This window comes from Suricata suricatta, chromosome 1 (genome assembly GCF_006229205.1).
Source record: "Suricata suricatta isolate VVHF042 chromosome 1, meerkat_22Aug2017_6uvM2_HiC, whole genome shotgun sequence".
In the NCBI taxonomy this organism is placed as follows: domain Eukaryota; kingdom Metazoa; phylum Chordata; class Mammalia; order Carnivora; family Herpestidae; genus Suricata; species Suricata suricatta.
The window spans coordinates 34,442,898-34,461,708 of NC_043700.1; the positions used below are offsets into that span (position 1 = coordinate 34,442,898).

At 34.9% G+C, this 18,811-nt stretch overlaps 1 protein-coding gene across 1 annotated transcript in view; it reads right to left on the bottom strand.

Annotated features, from left to right (window-relative positions):
* Positions 1-18,811, bottom strand: part of ADAM18 (ADAM metallopeptidase domain 18) — an 89,537-nt gene that overhangs the window by 34,478 nt on the left and 36,248 nt on the right. The window contains exons 8-12 of the mRNA XM_029950250.1: positions 12,455-12,526; positions 12,096-12,262; positions 10,989-11,070; positions 4,911-5,047; positions 1,559-1,742 (exon numbers count right to left, since the gene is read on the bottom strand). Coding sequence (XP_029806110.1) covers positions 1,559-1,742; positions 4,911-5,047; positions 10,989-11,070; positions 12,096-12,262; positions 12,455-12,526 — 642 coding nt within the window. The remainder of the gene's footprint in view (positions 1-1,558; positions 1,743-4,910; positions 5,048-10,988; positions 11,071-12,095; positions 12,263-12,454; positions 12,527-18,811) is intronic.

The window sequence follows — 18,811 nt, forward strand, 5'->3', positions numbered from 1 at the left end:
AGCAAGTATTTGCAACTTTGCTAAACTAGTGCACTTTGTGGCTTCTGTTGCAAGTGGTCAGCCCTGCCATTGTAGCACAAATACAGCTATAGATAATATGTAAACATATGGGCGTTGTTGTATTCCAATAAAGTTCCATTTACAAAATATGTAGTAGCTGAATTTGGCCCACTGGCCAGTTTTCAGAACTCTGATACAGAGCATATTTCAGAGAATTTCTTTGTAAGCGTCAAGGAATCTGGGGCATTTATCCACCAAATACCCTTCATAATTATTTGAGGGTTGATCATAAGCCCCAAGTGCATTAAGCCCACCTTGCTAAAAGCTGAGTATGCTACTGAGACCAGAGGAGGTACTCCAACAAAAAGTCTCAGATACTTGAAACAAGTCATCTCTCCAGGAATAGTCAATGCTGAGAAGATACTGGTAGGCCAATGTCAGTGTCTGTTGTAAGTGAGAAACTGCCTACAGCTGGTGGTTGTGGAAATTCACAACATGCAGACCTAGCTACAGATTCAGTTGCTTTATTCTATCCTTCATTAAAAATAACCAAGTTTTTTTTTGGTAGGCAACTGGGATCATATTTAGGAGGATATGAATACAAGATAAGCATAGTACCACTAAGTAGAAAACTAAGATGACATTAGAAAATCCGAGAAAACTGGAGGGGTGCTAGGTGGCCCAGTTGGTTGAGTTTCTGACTCTTGATTTCAGTTCAGGTCATGATCTCATGGTTTGTGAGTTAGAGCCCCACAGCAGGTTCCGTGTTGAGTGTGGCACTTGGGATTCTCTCTCCCCCTCTCTACCCCTCCCCTGTTCTCTCTGTCTCTAAAATAAATAAAATGAAAAAAATATAAAGAAAATCTGATATAACTGGAAAGCCTACACTCTCTCTCTCTCTCTCTCTCTCTCTCACACACACACACACACACACACACACACACACACACACATTAACTTTGGGGAATAGTGGAGAATTAAGATAACTTGTAAGGATCAAATGGTGGCCCACTATTTTTATAGATGAATAAGAAAATCATGTAATTTCTGGGGGACTAGTAACAGATGGGATTGTGGTAGACTGCATATCTATATTTAGAAATGAGCAAATAGAACAAGTTTTGATCATCCTGCTAATTGGAAATGCAAGAATGACAGGATTAAGAACTGAAATGATAATGTCTCCCCATTCTTGCAACCAAAATAAAAGGAAAATTTTGAACCAAATTCAGGAGAAGGTTGTAGAAAAAACAGAGACTGGGGTCACAAAAGTTAAGAAATAAGTTGTGGATAAATGGCCATTCCCTCAGCCTATAGATACAAAACCTCTTTGCTGGCATACTGGGGAACAGTGTGTATGAACCAAGTTTTCATAAATCCTTTGTCTTCTCAATTCAAGAGGGATGGAAAAGCAATTCATATATCCTAACCACTACTCATTTTCATATCCAAGTTCCATATTGAAGACAAAGCTGCATATGTAATTCCATATATACCATAAAAACCACTTATTAGAAATACAAGATATTGTGCTCAAATTCCAATCTTTGTTGCTTACCTCTTTGCTTCCACAGTCACATTCTTCATTAGGTTCCAAAATCCCATTACCACATACTGATCGCTTTTGGTATGATGACTGCAAATTTGAAAAGTTCTGAAGACATGTAGTCTCATATTTTGAAACAAAATATCTATAGTCATGCATACTACAGTTGCTAAAAATCCTTATACCACTGGAACCCCTGCAATGAAGTAATAATCCTCAGGTAAATAAGCCAGGTTTATAAAAGTCCATCTAAACAATGTTCCATATATAATTATATGAATTGCAAGATGGCTCAAATGAAAATCTTGTGCCTGAGCAGAGATGAAGTCAAACATGATTACATATTACTGCAATTAACTTTATCTGATTAAAAATTAATTTAGTATTTGCTTAGTTGAGAGAGACAGAGTGCAAGTGGGTGAGGAGCAGAGATAAAGGGAGACACAGACTCTGAAGCAGGCTCTAGGCTCTGAGCTGCCAGCACAGATCTTGACATGGGGCTTGAACCCACAAGCTGTAAGATTATGACCTGAGCTGATGTCAGACTCTCAACCAATGGAAACACCCAGGGGCCCCATGATTTTTTAATTTTTTGATGTAGCTACTAGAAAATCTACAATTACATGTCTTGTTTACATTTTATTTCTATTGCACAGTGCCCCTCTAATCAGTCGTGTCTGAAACAGTAACTCTTAAGCAGCTATATCTGAGATGAGTGATGTCTTGGGTTGTCTTTGGAGGCTCCAAGGAAAGAATGTATAGCTGCCAAGGCTTTGCAGTTGGGAGAGTGAGGAAAAACAAGGCATGCTTTAACTTTCATTGCTATGCTCATTTGCAATGGAATCCATAGGGGACAGTGGGAAGATTGTCACAAGGAAAAATATTATTTAAGCAATTTTCTCTATTACTTTTAACTATTTTTTTTTCAATAGACATCAGTGCCACACGTTACAGGCCACTCTCAGGCAAAAAGCTACAAGTTTTGCGCTCTGATATCTTTGTTCACAAAATTAGCTTAAAAATAGACATGGTCTTAGGTTCTTTCCTACTTGGACCACATGTTTTCTGAGTAAAAACTATAAACTAAAAGTATTAGTTAGAACTTGAAACTTTTGTTTAAATGGTGAACAAAGCAATTTATTTTTTAATATGCCTAAAAGATGCCCATGAAGAGGAAGAAATGAATGTGTTAGCCTAAGTATACAGAATTTTAATAGACCAAGACATTTCAAAGTAAATATTAATTGATTGGCCTTTAGTGGGGAAGATTACCATCTAGGTCTAAAGACTATTATAAAATAAGTTGAGCTAAGGCAGCTGTTTCAAAGTTTTTAAATTTCTTATCCCAAATCCCAAGTGTGGGCTGGGAAAAATTGAAAAAATTATTTCAGAGGAACACAGCCTTTCCTGCATCCCTAACGTTTTTTGAATCCCATGGACATTAACTTGGCAAAACCTCAACTATTTACTCTCTTTACATATGCATTTAATATGCTGAAATTACATGGGCCAAAATAAACAAACATGCTGTTTGAATTAATATTACTTTTGTAACTATTAGTATTAAATATACGTTCAAAAGGCCCAACATTCCTATCCCATTCTTTTTTTTTAAGTAGTTTACTGTCAAATTGGTTTCCATACAACACCAGTGCTCTTCCCCACAAGTGCCCCCCTCCATCACCTCCACCTCTTTCCCCCCTCCCCCTTCAGCCCTCAGTTCATTTTCAGTATTCAGTCGTCTCTCAAGTTTTGCTTGAGGTATAAAAATATACCACATCTTCTTGCCCCACTCATCAGGTGATGGACATTTAGGCTCCTTCCATGTTTCGGCTATTGTTGACAGTGCCGCTATGAACATTGGGGTACACGTGCTCCTAAGCATCAGCACTTCTTTTTCCCTTGGGTAAATCCCTAGCAGTGCTATTGCTGGGTCATAGGGGAGTTCTATGGATAGTTTTTTGAGGAACCTCCACACTGTTTTCCAGAGCGGCCGCACCAGTTTACATTCCCACCAACAGTGTAGGAGGGTGCCCGTCTCTCCACACCCTCGCCAGCATCTATAGTCTCTTGATTTGTTCATTTTAGCCACTCTGACTGGCGTGAGGTGGGATCTCAGTGTGGTTTTGATTTGTGTTTCCCTGATGATGAGTGATGTAGAGCATCGTTTCATGTGCCTGTAGGCCATCTGGATGTCCTCTTTGGAGAAGTGTCTATGTCTTCTGCCCATTTCTTCACTGGGTTACTTGTTTTCTGGGTGTGGAGTTTGGTGAGTTCCTTGTAGATTTTGGTCCTCTCCCATTCTTAAGTCATTTCTAGTTTCTAGTCTCCAAGACAAGTATTTCATCTTTTATCTAAGCTCTTATGCTCCTTACTCTCAGCTTCCTATCAAAAGAAATCATCATCATTTCACCTCCATTAACCAAACTGTCTACATCTTTATTTACTCTGCTAACATCTTATCACAATAATTGAGTATATTCAGCTCCAATAAAAGCCGGCCTATGGGCACCTGCGTGGCTCAGATGGTAAAACCTCCAAGTCTTGGTTTCTGCTCAGGTCACCATCCCAGGATTTGTGGTTTCCAGCCCCATGTCAAGTTCTGTGCTGACAGCGCCTGCTTGATTCTCTTTCCCTCCTTCTGCTCCTCCCCTGCCTCTCTCTCTCAAAATAAATGAATAAAGATTAAAAAATAAAAATAAATAAATAGAAGCCAGCCTCTCTACTTATACACTAGGTTCTATCTTCTCTAATTTACTCAGTGATTTTGTTCGTAAGTCTTCATTTTATCCAGCATCATTGTCTTTTCCTTCTTTTCTCTTTATTTCTTTCAGTCTATAGATAATATGTAGTTTCTCTTATTCTAATAAATTTTAATGGTATTATTGTCTAATTGTATACTGATTCTGCTGATTTCTGTAGGTAGTCAGTCATAATATCTATAAATAAGGACACTTTTTTTTCCTTTTCAAATGTTTCCTCTTTTTTCTTACCCTTAAAATTCTAGCCAAAGTTCCCTACACTATGTTATATCACTGAGGATAATTTAAATTATTTTTGCTTTGAATACCAAGTACTATAACAGCCAAAACAATAATAGTACCATGTTTATATAGTATTTTACAGTCTTTCTAAATTTTAAAAATTTCTCTCTAACTCCTTCAAGTTTTTCTTAATCATGATATTTACCACCTTCCTGGAGTTTTGTATCACTGAAACAAATTTGTTAGTGTGAAAACTCTCTGATACCTTTCCAATATTTGACGTGGAGTTGAATATAAAGAATGAAAAATTCATCACAAATTCTAAACAACCTCACAAATATATAAATATATAAATAGTTAAGAAGGAAAAAAAGCCTTACACTGCTTTATGATTCATTATGCATGTAGCTCTTGGGCAAGAACAATTATTAATATCATTGTATGTTAATCCCATTTTAAGGCCAAGTAGTTGAGTTATAATAACTGAAAATCCCTCCAAAGTTACTGCATCTGTATACTAAAATAAAGAAGATTGGAGGGAAAACGATCATATAAGAAGTTAACAAAAGCAAGTAATAAGTTAAAACATCTGTTCCCATAAATTATATATTTTAATTCTTTTTATGTTAAGTATATTTTACAAGATTATTTTGATATGTCATTGATAGAACTGTCCATACTGGTTAACAATGCAACAATGTAAGGAATGATCAAACTACCAGTATTCTCTGGTTTAAAGTTTGACATGGTCAAACTCTATACACATAAGCACACTTGGTATTTCTGACGCAATCAACATAAAATACATTTAGTTAACTCTTTCATTAAATCAGTTCATCCAATTAATAAATATTAACTCAGTGTACACCTGTGTCGGGCACATTAGCAGAAGACGAAAATGTAGTGGCATGAATGAAAGAAAGGGAGACTGTTCACACCAGGAGCTTCCATTACAGAAAGAGAGAAAGAAATAAAAAATAAGAAACTTAAGACAAACTTCACCAATACAAAGAGATCATGAAAGTGTTATGAAGAAAATGATGTGCTCCAACAGAAAATTTTGAGCAGGAGTATAACCACTTAATATTTGTGAATTAATATTTAGGTTGAAGTGTAACATTTTGGAAATGACCCAGCAATATAAACAGGAGTAAGGTGTTTGTATGGAAGGTCCTTCAAAGGTTGTAGCATAATAGATGAATTTTAAAAATAATAATAGAAATTAGAGATATAGGCAAAGCTATGATAAGGACACTCGGGATGAGAAGTTATTTTAAAAAGGTTGCTGGCAGTACATAGTCATAATTGACATGATTTAACTTTTGATAAATTGTGGAACTTTTCTCATCCCTTTAATCATCACAAGCAAAATTCTTAGAGTTTTTCTTATTTTTCTATATCAATTGAAATTTATCACCATAAATGCAAATTTTCTTAACAAAATTTTACCAACTTGAAACCAGCAATATATAAAAAAGACAATACATCAAGACCAGGTGAGATTTATTCTAGGAACATGAAGCTAGTTCAACAATTGAAAATTCATCAGTAATATATTTACCATATCAACAGACTAACGAATTAAAGAATGTATGAGTTTTCAATAAATACAGAGAAGGGCATTTGACAAAACCCAATACTCCTGTCTGGTAAAATAAAAAAACCCAAAAATCTATCTGCAAAGTGAGAATCAAAGGGAGCTTCCTTATAAAGGGTCTCTCTCTAAAGCCTATAGCTAAAATTTTATAAAATCATGAAAGACTGAATGCACTCCCTCTAAGATTACAAATAAGGCAAGGGTTTAGACTCTCAATTTCTATTCAGTATTGTACTGGGGATTCTAATTGATGGAATAAGTCAAGAAAAAATAAAAGGCATGCAGATTAGAATTAAATAAAATAGTCTCTATTCTCAGATGACCCATCTATATATCTGTCTTTCTTTCTATCAATCATCTATCATCTATGTAATTTACCTAAGCATCTATCTCTCTAGAGAATTCCAAAACCTATCAAACAACTCATATAACTGGGCTTTCTAGGTTACAGAGGATAGTGAACACAAAAAGCATAGTCAAGAGATGGGTGAGTTTGATTAACTAAATAAATATATTCAAATATCACCATGTATATAACCCCATGTATTCCTTTCTTTTCAACTTTGTCAACTTCATTGCAAATAGACCATCATTGCTCACATGTTTCAGTCAATTGATAAAACTATTAAAGCCACTCTCAAATGTTTGAGCTGTCACACTAAGTTCAAAAATTCAGATATTTTTTTAACCTAGATTAATACGAAATGAGTATTATTCTGTTTTTTGTTTGTCTAGAACCCTTAGTATCTATCCTCTCACATGTTTCCCAGGAAAATGTCAATATAAATTAGCCAGATTTTATGTTGTCTTGCTTTATAAATTATCATCGTCTGGGAAAGCCCTTACAACTTTTATTAATCGATGGGGATAAAGGCTGATGAGATTAAAGTAGGGCAGGGTAAATATGGTCCACAAACCCAATCTAATCTATGACCAGTACAGTCTTCAAATAGGAATGGTTTTAGGGGTGCCTGGGTGCCTCGGTTGTTTAAGCATCTGACTTCCCATAACTCAGGTCATGATCTCACCATTAGTGGGTTCCAGCACCACATCGGGCTCTGTGCTGACAACTCAGAACCTGGACTCTGCTTTGGATTCTGTGTGTCCCTCTCTGTCTGCCCCTCCCCTGCTCATACTGCCTCTGTCTCTCAAAAAGGAACAAACAGAAAATATTTCTTAAACAAAAAAAGAATGGTTTTATATTTTTAAATAATTGAAAAAAAAATAATATTTTGTGACAAGTGGAAATTATATGAGATTACATTTCAGTATTCATAAATAAAGTTTTATTGGAACGCCACCATGCTTATAAATTTATATCCTTTCTATCTTGGCTTTTGCATTACAATGGCAGAGTTAAAGGCCTACAGCACAGATCACATGGTCTACAAAACCTAAAACATTTACTACCTGTTCCTTTATATATAAAGTATGCTAATCCTTAAGATAGGGCTTAAAATGAACAGGTGTCATTATAAGGCATCCAATTCAAATGAAGCTATTACAGGATCTTCACACAAGAGAAGTGAGACGTTTCACCTCATCACTGATGTGGACTAGCTGCTTCAGTTGACCAAAAATCTCCTAGAAGGACTTGGAATTTTAAAGAGATCAGGTTTGCAGCACCTGGGTGGCTCAGTCAGATAAGCATACGGCTCTTGATTTCGGCTCAGATCATGATCTCATGGTTTGTGGGATCAAGCCCTGCATGGGGATCTGTTCTGACAATGCAAAGCCTGCTTGGGATTCTTTCTCCCCCTCTCTCTGTCCTTTCTGTGTGCTTGCACATGCTCTTTCACCCTCTCAAAGTAAATAAACTGCAAAAGATATATGTAAAAATTAAAAAAAAATAAAATGATCAGGTTCATCTTGGTTCATCCATTGTTAAGATCTCAAATCCAAGGACTCCTTCCAATTAATAGGCTAATTATAAAATAAGAAATTTGGTCCCCATTTGTCTTTAAAACTTTTTTTCTGTTTATTTATTTTTGAGAGAGAGAGAGAGAGAGAGAGAGAGAGAGTGAGAGAGAGTGAGCAGGCAGATAGGAGCACAGAGAGAGGGAGACACAGAATCCGAAGAACGTTCCAGGCTCTGAGCCCTCAGCACAGAGCCTGACCCAGGGCTCCAAGTCACAAACCGCAAGATCATGACTTGAGCTGAAGTTGGCTGCTTAACTGACTGAGCCATGCAGGTGCCCCTCCCACTTGTCTTTACAATTCTGCAACATGAACAATTAATTGGTGGAATGATTCTCAGCTACACTTGCCTAGTGGTTGCCAAAACAGGGAAAAATAGCAGCTGATTAACATATAGCAGATAAATTATTGGTAAAGCAACAGAGGATGATGAGGCAATTCTGAGAATTGAAAAGTGAAATGTTGGTATCAACACCAGAATAAGATGTATAAATAAGAGCTGTTCTTAGAATCCATAAACAAGTGCTGCTCAATAGAAGGTACATGACAGAAGCAAGAGCAGTTTCACAACAGGAAGCAAAAGTTCTGAGGCACTGCTCCAAGCAGGGTCAGTATGTAGACATACCTAGACACTTCCCTGCCTCCATCCAATCATTCACACTTGCTGAATATGCCCAGAAGCAAAAAAGACAAAGAAGACCAGGGAATACATATATATGTAGTTCCCTGTGAGATAGATTAGAGCAGAGGATTATCATGAAATGGATCTGAGAACACTTAGTAATGACTGATCCAAGAAAAAGAAAAAACTTAAATAAGATAAAATAAATTATATGAGTCCAAATGCTCTAATATATAATTAACAAAGTTCTATAAAGAAAGGGGGGAAACAAGGTCAAATATAGTAAAATTTCTTAGATCAGAAGTAAGTTAGTATCCAGATTGATAGGACTCTAATATAACCAACATCTTGGGTGATGAAACACCACACAAAGACTTAAAAAAAACTTAAATGTTTCTCTAGAGAAAACAAGCAACACACACACAAATGGATGAGAATAAAAATGGCATTAAATTTCTAAAGAAATGGTAAAAGACAAAGGAAAAATCCTTTAAAATTCCAAGGTGCAATTATTTTAAAAGGAAAATTAACCATGGGGTGCCTGGGTGGCTCAGTCATGTAAGCAACAGACTGATTTTGGCTCAAATCATGATCTCAGGGTCATAGGATCAATCCCCACATCAGGCCTCATGCTGAATATGGAAACTGGGATTCCCTCTCTCCCTCTCTCTCTGCTCCTCTCCCACTCATTTTCCCTCTTTTTCTCTCTTTCTCTTTTTCTCTCAAAATAAATAAGTAAACTTAAAAATAAATATATAAATAAAAATAAATTTAACCAAGCAATATTTGAAATAAATATATTTTCAGTCATGTCACTATCAACAATCTGTTACACATCTATTTCTCAGTAAATTATAAGAGCATATATTCTACCAAAATGAGTAAGCAAGTCATGAAAAAAGAATAGACATTTCCAGAGGAGGCATGATAGAAAATTTGTAAACAATCCTATGCAAAATGTCTAATAGAGATTGGGGGGAAAAAGACACATCCTCAGGTCTAAAAAGAAGTCTTTTTTGAAACATGTAAAAAGAAGTAGAAGCAATTTTTAATTTTATTAAAGAATTTGGGCTAAAGCAATATTATGCAATTACAGATTTGGGAAGAAGCAAAAGTTATTCAATGAAGGCAATTTAATTTTACTTCATTATTTGGCTCATCAGAGAATAAAACACAATTCTAATAAGCTATACAATTAAAAAGGAAGAATGGAAGAGGTGGCAAGTTGGTATTATAAGCTAAATTCTGACTTCACTGAGTGTAAGTCAATAGATGTCTAAATTTGAAGACTCAAATTTCATGGGAATTTTATTTTAAAATATAGAGTAAAAACAAATAAATTATTCTTACGCATATAAACATGGATAACTTTCAGAGACATACTTGGCAGACACAAGAATATACTCCGTATTTCGCTTACATAAAGCTCAGAAAGAGGCCAACCTACCTAATGGTGATAAGTGGCAAAAAGTGGTTTTCTTTGGCATAGATAGTAAGTGAAAGGGCATATGTGATCCACAGGGTCTTATGAAGTGTTGAAATAGTTTATTTCTTGATCTCTATGATACTTATGTTTATGTAGTAACTTGGTCAATTTTAATTGTGCTAGATGTTTATGAGATTTGCAATGTTCTTTATATATAATATACTAGAATAAAACTTTTATTTTAATGAATATGAAAATGTAAGCCAGAAGGGAAAGTTTAAAAAAAAATTTAAAAATGCAGGGGGCATAGTCTATTTAAGGCACTGATTTATGTTTTGCAGTATTAGTCCTGTAAAACCATTTGTGTTTATAATAAGTGAATGTGTCTTAATAAAATAAAAATTTTAAAAGAAAAAAGTGGAGCCATATGATTCAACATGTATACATCTTTTAAAAAACTGTTCAAAAGAGTTCTGAAATGATGTATGAAATAAGAACAATACAGAACTACATGTAGTAAAGGGATGCATACATTTGTAACAATAACATAATACACATAAAATGGCCAGAACTAATTCATGATTTTTGCTATTTCTTGAATTTAAAGTACATATACAGGAAAACTAGATATAAAGCAAAGCTTTAACTTTGCTCTGCTGTGTTACAATTTTAGAAAATCTGAAATAAGTGTTAATAGTCATTCATGCCTACTTGGTGAATGAGTATATTAATGTATGTTCTATATTTAAAATAATTTTGTCCCCACAAAACAATACATATGTACAGAAAAATGTTATCATATACTACTTTATTATACACTACTTAGCTATATTAAATAATATAAAATACAATATAAAGATTAGAAAATAGAGTAAATAAGGATAAAAATGACATACCACAGCAACATCTGCACTATAGCTTTTATTGCATATCGTGCCAGGAAATGTTGCTCCCAAATAGGTAGGATGTTTCCTGTAACTACATCATCATAGTATAACCTTATTATTACCATAGTATTCAGAGAAATTTACTAGTTTATTTATTAAATTAAATCTTCCATAAAATTTACAATGGTTTTCAAAGATACCAATTTTTGATCTGGATAATATCAAACATATTCTAGAAAATGCTCATTGAAAAATACAATTCACTTTAATAGCAATTTCCTTTCATCACCTAACTCCTAGAGTTGAAATAATTTTACTGTCTTGAATTCTCCTCACTTTCCCTTCTTCTGCATGCACTCATTTGATCACTAAAATTAAAAAAAAAGACTTTTTTATATTTTGACTTTTTAAGTGTATTTATTTTCAGAGAAAGAGAGCAAGCATTGGCACATGGAGGAGGAGCAGAGAGAGACAGAGAGAAAGAGGGAGAGAGAGAGAGAATCCCAAGCAGGATGCATGCTGTCACTGCAGAGCCTGACACAGGTCTGGATTTCATGAACCATGAGATCATGGCCTGAGTCGAAATAGAGTCAGAGGCCTAATTGAGTCACCCAGGCCCTCAAACAAATAGAGTTTTTAATTTATGGAATAAGAAGTTTTGCCTGTCCTAAATGTAAGCATTTTCATAAATTAAATATTATGAGAAATGTCTTTTTTAGTCAAGCATTAGACATGAAATGTATTAACATATTATAGGTAATATTAACTAAAGAGTGACAATATTTACATAATTAATAAACTCAGGCTTATATATACTCTGTAGTAGTAAAGTATGTAGTATAACATACACAGGTAATGTAAGTAATGTTTTCTGTAGTTATGAAAGGCAAGTATTTTTACATAAATTATTTTCTGAAATATATTATTATATAACTTATTTATGTTGTTTTTATTTTTATCATATTTTCAACCACGCTATCACATCTATGGCAACAGCAATGTTTAACATTTTCAGATGGGCCTACAGAAAGTTGAAGAACACAATAAATGCATTAAATTATCAAATTAATGAAATTATTTATGCATATCTTTTTTAATGTAGAATATTGTGCTTACATAAGTAAGAATGCTATGTCATGGGGCCGTAGTATAAGATAGTCCTGTTTCCATGTGAAAAATCTTTGTAATAAATCATCAGCATCCCCGTTGGTAGAAATTTTGTTTTTATCTGACCACAATTCCAAGGAGGACAGCATCACAGTCAATTTGAACTGAGTAAACATCTAAAATAAGATTTATGGCATCCTTGTTCAAATAACATGAATTATTAAACCAAAACTATATAATATAAAGAATATGTTCAGTTTGTTACTTAGATTATTGAAGTTTTTAAGTCATTCATTTGTCATGATAAAATAGAAATCAGTTTCAGTGATTTTTCATAAAACTATAAATATAAAGAACTTAAAACTTACAGTGTTGACAAGGCCAATTATCTGGATAATTTTCTGTGTTACAGCCATCATTTCTGATCCCATATAATCATACTGAAAAACAATTTTTAAGTGATTCTTTTAAAAATGTTAGTGATAATAATTTCTCTTTTGATAGTGAAAATATCTTGCTCACACCAGGCAGGTAAATCGTAAAATTTGTCAAACAATATAAAGCATGCTAATATAACAATGATAACATCATAAAAGAAAAACAGTAGAAGTCATAGGCTTTTAAAAATCTCACTTGTTAATATTTTAAAGAAACTCTCAACCAGAAATAATTGAAATCATCAAGAGGTCCCAAAATAACTTCAGAGATTCCTCCTTAGTTTAATGGGATTTCTTCAACTAGATACAGAGAGAATCCCAAAATCTACCCTCACATGATTGACATCAAATATCAAATCAATAAACAAAACCAGAATGCTCAAATTATATCATTAAGACAAAAAACAAAGTCACAATTATAAAAATTAAACATTATGTGGAATAAAGGATTCAAAAGAGTTTTGATAATGAATACAATGAAATTATGTAAAGGAAAGGAGAAAAAAAAATTGTCCCATGAAACTGGTAAATTCTTGAGAGGCCATAAACTCGTATTTATTTGAGAACTTAATACATGTGTTCTTTGGAGTCAGATTTTGGAAAATGCTTAATATCTCTGCAAAAATTGTTAATTGTACAAGTTTAAAAAATTGAATCCTCCCAAATCTTAGAACTCTGTATAGCTTGTTTACTCAAAATTGTGATAATTATTGAAATGGATGTGCTTGTTATATTTGTTAATAATAGAAGCAATGTAAAATTAATTATATATTTCCATTGGATGAATGAAAAGTGAAACATATTCTAGTCAAAAAATTTCCTTATAATATAAAAACACAGCATTAGAGAGGTGTTATATATATGAAACATTGAAATATGTTATAATATGTTATAAATATGAAATATTTATATATGTGAAATATATTTCTATAAAAATCCCTATTTATGACAATCTGAGAATACTCAAGATCATCAGAGTAGAGGTTTAATTTCATATACTAAATGTCATGACATCTTGAAAGTTATTACTAGCCCCAAGGTTTATTTCACAGGTAAAAATTCTTAATATATAAGGAAGGTATATTGATGCTTAATTAGTAGGAAATAGTACATGCAATCAAAATATGGAAAACAAAATAGACACAATTAAAACAAGAATTTAAGAAACCCACAATAATAGTTCAATATGTTAATGCAACTGTGTCAGTAACTGATAGGACAAGAAGGCAAAAATTTAGTAAATTCAGAAGGTCCGAACAACACAGTTAAAATGTTTGACTCAATATACAGATAGAACAGCATTTAAAAAGGCAGAATATAATAAATTCCTTCAAAATACATGTGAACCATTTACAAAACTGACCATATACTGGGCCATAAAAGAAATCACAACATATTTCCAAGATTTTACATCATTCAGATCATGTTCTTTTACCACTCTGGAATAAAACTAGTATGGGCAATGAAAATATAACTTGAAAATATCCAGATATTTTTATTCAAGCCAATACAATTTAAATTCCCAAAGGTCATACACACACACACACACACACACACACACACACACACACACAAATGAATTGGGAAATACTTTAGGAAAACTGAAATGTTGAAAGAAATCAGACTTATCAATACTTGTGTTGCTGAAACAGACAAAAACCCTTGTATTAGATACTAACTCTTTGACTAAAGATAACATTTTTTACCATAAAAATAATAGAAAATTTAAAAAAATGCATAAAGTCAATGATCTTATCCAGAACAAAGAAACAGAAAGGGAGGAAATAACAGAAAGAAGATAAGAAAGCAATAAGTTATGGGATAAGCATGATAAATAATCAAGGAATAAATTTTAGCCATTCCATCTCCTGTCCCATAGATTGCCTTTTGTTTCCTCCACTGTTCAAAAGCATTTTATCTTACTGAAGTCCCAATAGTTCATGTTTTTTTGTGTCTCTTGCCTCTAGAGACACATCTAGTAAGAAGCTGGTATGGCCAAGAGGTTGCTCTCTGTATGCTTCTCTAGGATTTTGCTAGTTCCTTGTCTCACATTTAGGCTTTTCATCCATTTTGAATTTATTTTTGTATATGGTGCAGGAAAGTGGTCCAGTTTCATTCTTTTGCATGTTGCTGTCCAGTTTTTCCAACACCATTTGTTGAAGAGACTGTCTTTTGTCCACTGGACATTCTTTCCTGCTCTGTCAAATATAAGCTGACCATATAGTTGTGGATCCATTTCTGGCTTTTCTATTACATTCCATTAATCTACGGGCCTGTTTTTGTGCATATTGTCTAGATGACTAATTTTTTTTTAATATAGCTCAAAGTCCGGAATTGTGATGCCTCCAGCTTTGCTTTGCTTTTCAAGATTGCTTTGGCTCTTCAGGGTCTTTTGTGGTTCTATACAAAATTTAGGATTATTTGTTCCAGCTCTGTGAAAAACACTGGTGGTATTTTGGTAGGGATTTCATTAAATGTGTAGATATCTTTAAGTATTATAGATATCTCAACAATATTTGTTCTTCTGATTCATGAGCATGGGATGTTTTTCCATTTCTTCGTGTCCTCTTCCATTTCTTTCATAAGAGTTCTGTAGTTTTCAGAGTACAGATCATTTTCATCTTTGATTAGGTTTATTCCTAGGTATTTTGTTGCTTTTGGTGAAGTTGTAATTGGGATCAATTCTTTTATTTCTCTTTCTGCTGCTTCATCATTGGTGTGTATGCAACAGATTTTTGTACATTGATTTTGTATCCTATGACTTTACTGAAATTGTGTACCAGTTCTAGCAATTCGGTGGAGTCTCTGGATTTTCTACTTAGAGTATCACGTCATCTGCAAATAGTGAAAGTTTGACGTCTTCCTTGTTGATTTGTATGCTTTTTATTTCTTTTTGTTTTCTGATTTCTGAACCTATGATATCCACTACTATTTAACACAATAATAAGAGTGGACATCCTTGACTTTTTCCTGACTGTAAGGGAAAGGCTTTCAGCTTTTCCACATTGAGGATTATATTAGGTATGGGTGTTTTGTATATGGTCTTTCTGATGTTGAGGTATGTTCCATTTATATCTACATTGTTGAGGGTTTTTATCAAGAATGAATGTTCTGCTTTGTCAAATATCTTTTCTTCATCTATTGACAGGATCATATGGTTCTTACCCTTTCTTTTATTAATGTGGTGCATCATGTTGATTGATTTGGGAATATTGAAGCATCCCAGAAATAAATCCCACATGACTATGGTTAATCATTTTTTTAAATGTAATGTTGGTTTTGATTTGCTAGTATCTTGTTGAGAATTCTTCATCCATGTTCATTAGGATATTGGTGTATAATTCTCCTTCTTAGTAGATAGAGTCTTTGTTGGCTTTGGAATCAAGGTAATATTGACCTCATAGAATGAATTTGGAAGTTTTCACCCCATTTCTACTTTTTTGAAACAGTTTGAGAAGGATAGGTATTAACTCTCCTTTAAATGGTTGGTAGAATGCCCCTGGGAAACCATTTGGCCCCGAACATTTACATGTTAGGAGATTTTTGATTACTGATTCAATTTTGTTGCTGGTTATAGGTCTGTTCAAATTTTCTATTTCTTCCTGTTTCACTTTTGTAAGATTTTGAGTTACTAGGAATTTGTCCATTTCTTCCAGATTTCCCAGTTTTTTGGCATATAATTTTTCATAGTATTCTCACATAATTATTTGTATTTCTGTAGTGTTGGATGGGATCTCTCCTCTTTCATTGGTGATTTCATTTATTTGGATCCTTTACCCTTTATTTTTGGTAAGTTTGGCTAGGGGGTTATCAGTTTTATGAATTCTTTCAAAAAACCAGCTCCTAGTTTTACAGATATGTTTTACTGTTTGTTGTTGTTTGTTTGTTTCTACATCCTTTATTTCTGCTCTACTGTTTATTATTTCCCTTATTCTGCTGGCTTTAGGCTTTACTTGCTATTACTTTTCTTAATCTTTTAGGTGTAAGGTTAGGTTGTGTATCTCAGATTTTTCTTGCTTTTTGATTTAAGCCTGTGTTGCAATATACTTCTCTTTTATGATCAAAAACTTCTAAAGGTTTTGGATTGTCATGTTTTTGTTTTCATTTGCTTTCATGTGTTTCTTTATCTCTTCTTTAATTTCCTGGTTTAACCCACTCATTCTTTCATAAGATGTTCTTTAACCTCCATGTATTTGTGATCTATTCTGGAGAATGTTCCATGTACACTCAAGAAGAATGTGTGTTATGCTGTAGGATGAAATGTTCTGAATATATCTGCTATGTCCATCTGGTCCAGTGTGTCATTCAATGCCATTGTTTCCTTGTTGATCTGCTTAGGTGATCTGCCCATTTATTTAAGCGGGGTGTGAAAATACCCTACTATTACTTTATTATTGTCAACAAAGTTATATGTATGTTATTAATTGAATTCTATATTTGGGTTTCAAGCTTGGGGCATAAATGTTTACAATCATTATATCTTCTTGTTAAACAGACCTTTTTATTATGATATAGTGGCCTTCTTTATCTCCTGTTACAGTTTTTGGTTTAAAATCTATATTGTCTGGGGAGGAGCCAAGATGGCGGAGAGGAAGGGAGCTCTATAAACTTCATCTGTCCCATCGATCGAACTGAGAAGGACCTTGCTCTCATCTGCAAGAGCGGAAGGAGAAAATATGGACTCCAGAAGGAAGATAACCTAAAGGATACCTGAGTGAGTGAGTGCGAACTGGGGAGATTGGAAAACGGGCCAGCCTGAGACAGGCAGGGGAGGTGGGAGCCCCAGCCCAACGCAGGGCAAGCGCGGAGCCCGAGAGACAAAGGGAAGAGACAGAGAGACTGAACACGCTCATAGTACTGTCTCTGGGGAAGAGGTAAAGAACGCTTAACTGCGCTTGGAGAGAGAAGCTCATTCCATAGATAACTGCTGGGTAGCCTAAATCCCGAACCCAGGTGGCGCGCAAGGGAAGGAACAGCTTCCAGCCAGCGCCATCTTGGCGAGGTGTCTGTGACTGCTGCCAAGAAGGTGATAGGGGTGCTCACTTCGACCTCGGTTTTGGGAGTGGGAGCACGCACCTCATTTCCACGGTGCATCGTGCCCCCAGCATTGGCCCTGTGAAACCTGAATCCCGGGTGCCAACAGGGAAAAAATAGCCCCCACCTCTGCATGATCCTGGCAGAGAATTGGCGGCGGTGGAGACCTGGGTGTGCGCGCACAGGCTACAGGAGCTCCCAGCTCATTTCCAGCAGCTCCTGGCACCGCCTCAGCCTCAGGCAACAGCTGCGCACTCATTCCTCCCCCAACGCTAACACGATCCCAGCTGGGGGTTGGGTCTGAGACGGTGCGCACTTCACCTCCTGCTGCGCATCTCACCTCAGGCAGGGTCAGCCGAAATCCCAGGCTGAGCCAAGACAAACCGATTACTCCCCCTAAGAAGCCAGCAACCAAAACAAAAACACCATCTGTGGTAGCATAAAGAGTGCATGGACTGGAACTTTGAACCGAGGCAGGCCTGGAAAATACAACTCTGCTCAACCGCGGCAAAAGGAGATCGGACTCAGAGTGGCCTACAGTTCATAGTTCAGCAGAAGTTGGTGTGCCGCCTGCCTATCTAATCTCCACAAAAACCAAGGCAGAGCCTCTGAGAGCATCCTCCAAGACCTACCACATCAAATCACGCCTATCAACCAAAGTGAGCTGCTGTATTTTTTAGGGTTTTTTTTTTTTTTGCTTTTTTTATAAGTTTTTTCTTTTTTTTTTCTATTCGCCTTTTTCTGTGCATATTTTTTATTATTATTACCTTTTGTTACTTAAATTTTTTAAAAATTTTACTCCTTATTTTCCTTTCTCCTTTCTCCCTTTTTCTTCTTACCTTCTTGCAAACCAGATATATTCTCCTATATCTCATCCCTATCTCTCCCCTCAACTGGTCATACACTTTTAGACTGTCCACTGTCCTTTGTTGTCTCTGACCCCCTTTATTTTTTTTCCTTCTTTTTTTTTCTTTTTCTTTTCTTCTCCTCTTTTGGTCTCTTTCCTCCCCACTCTGTTTATTTTCTTTCCCCCTTTTAATGTGTTTGTTTGTTTGATTTGTCTCTGCGTTTGTCTGTTACTGTTCCCTCTGTGTTTGTCTGTCTGTTTTCCTTCTTAGGGCTACACCAAGAAACAAGCCAAAGTTTGCATGACAGCAAGAACTAAATACTGCTGAGTAGGGAAATAAAATATTCAAAGGCACAGCCAGCAGTGCTCAACGAGCCCTCTAAAGGTGACAAGAGACAGAAAAAATA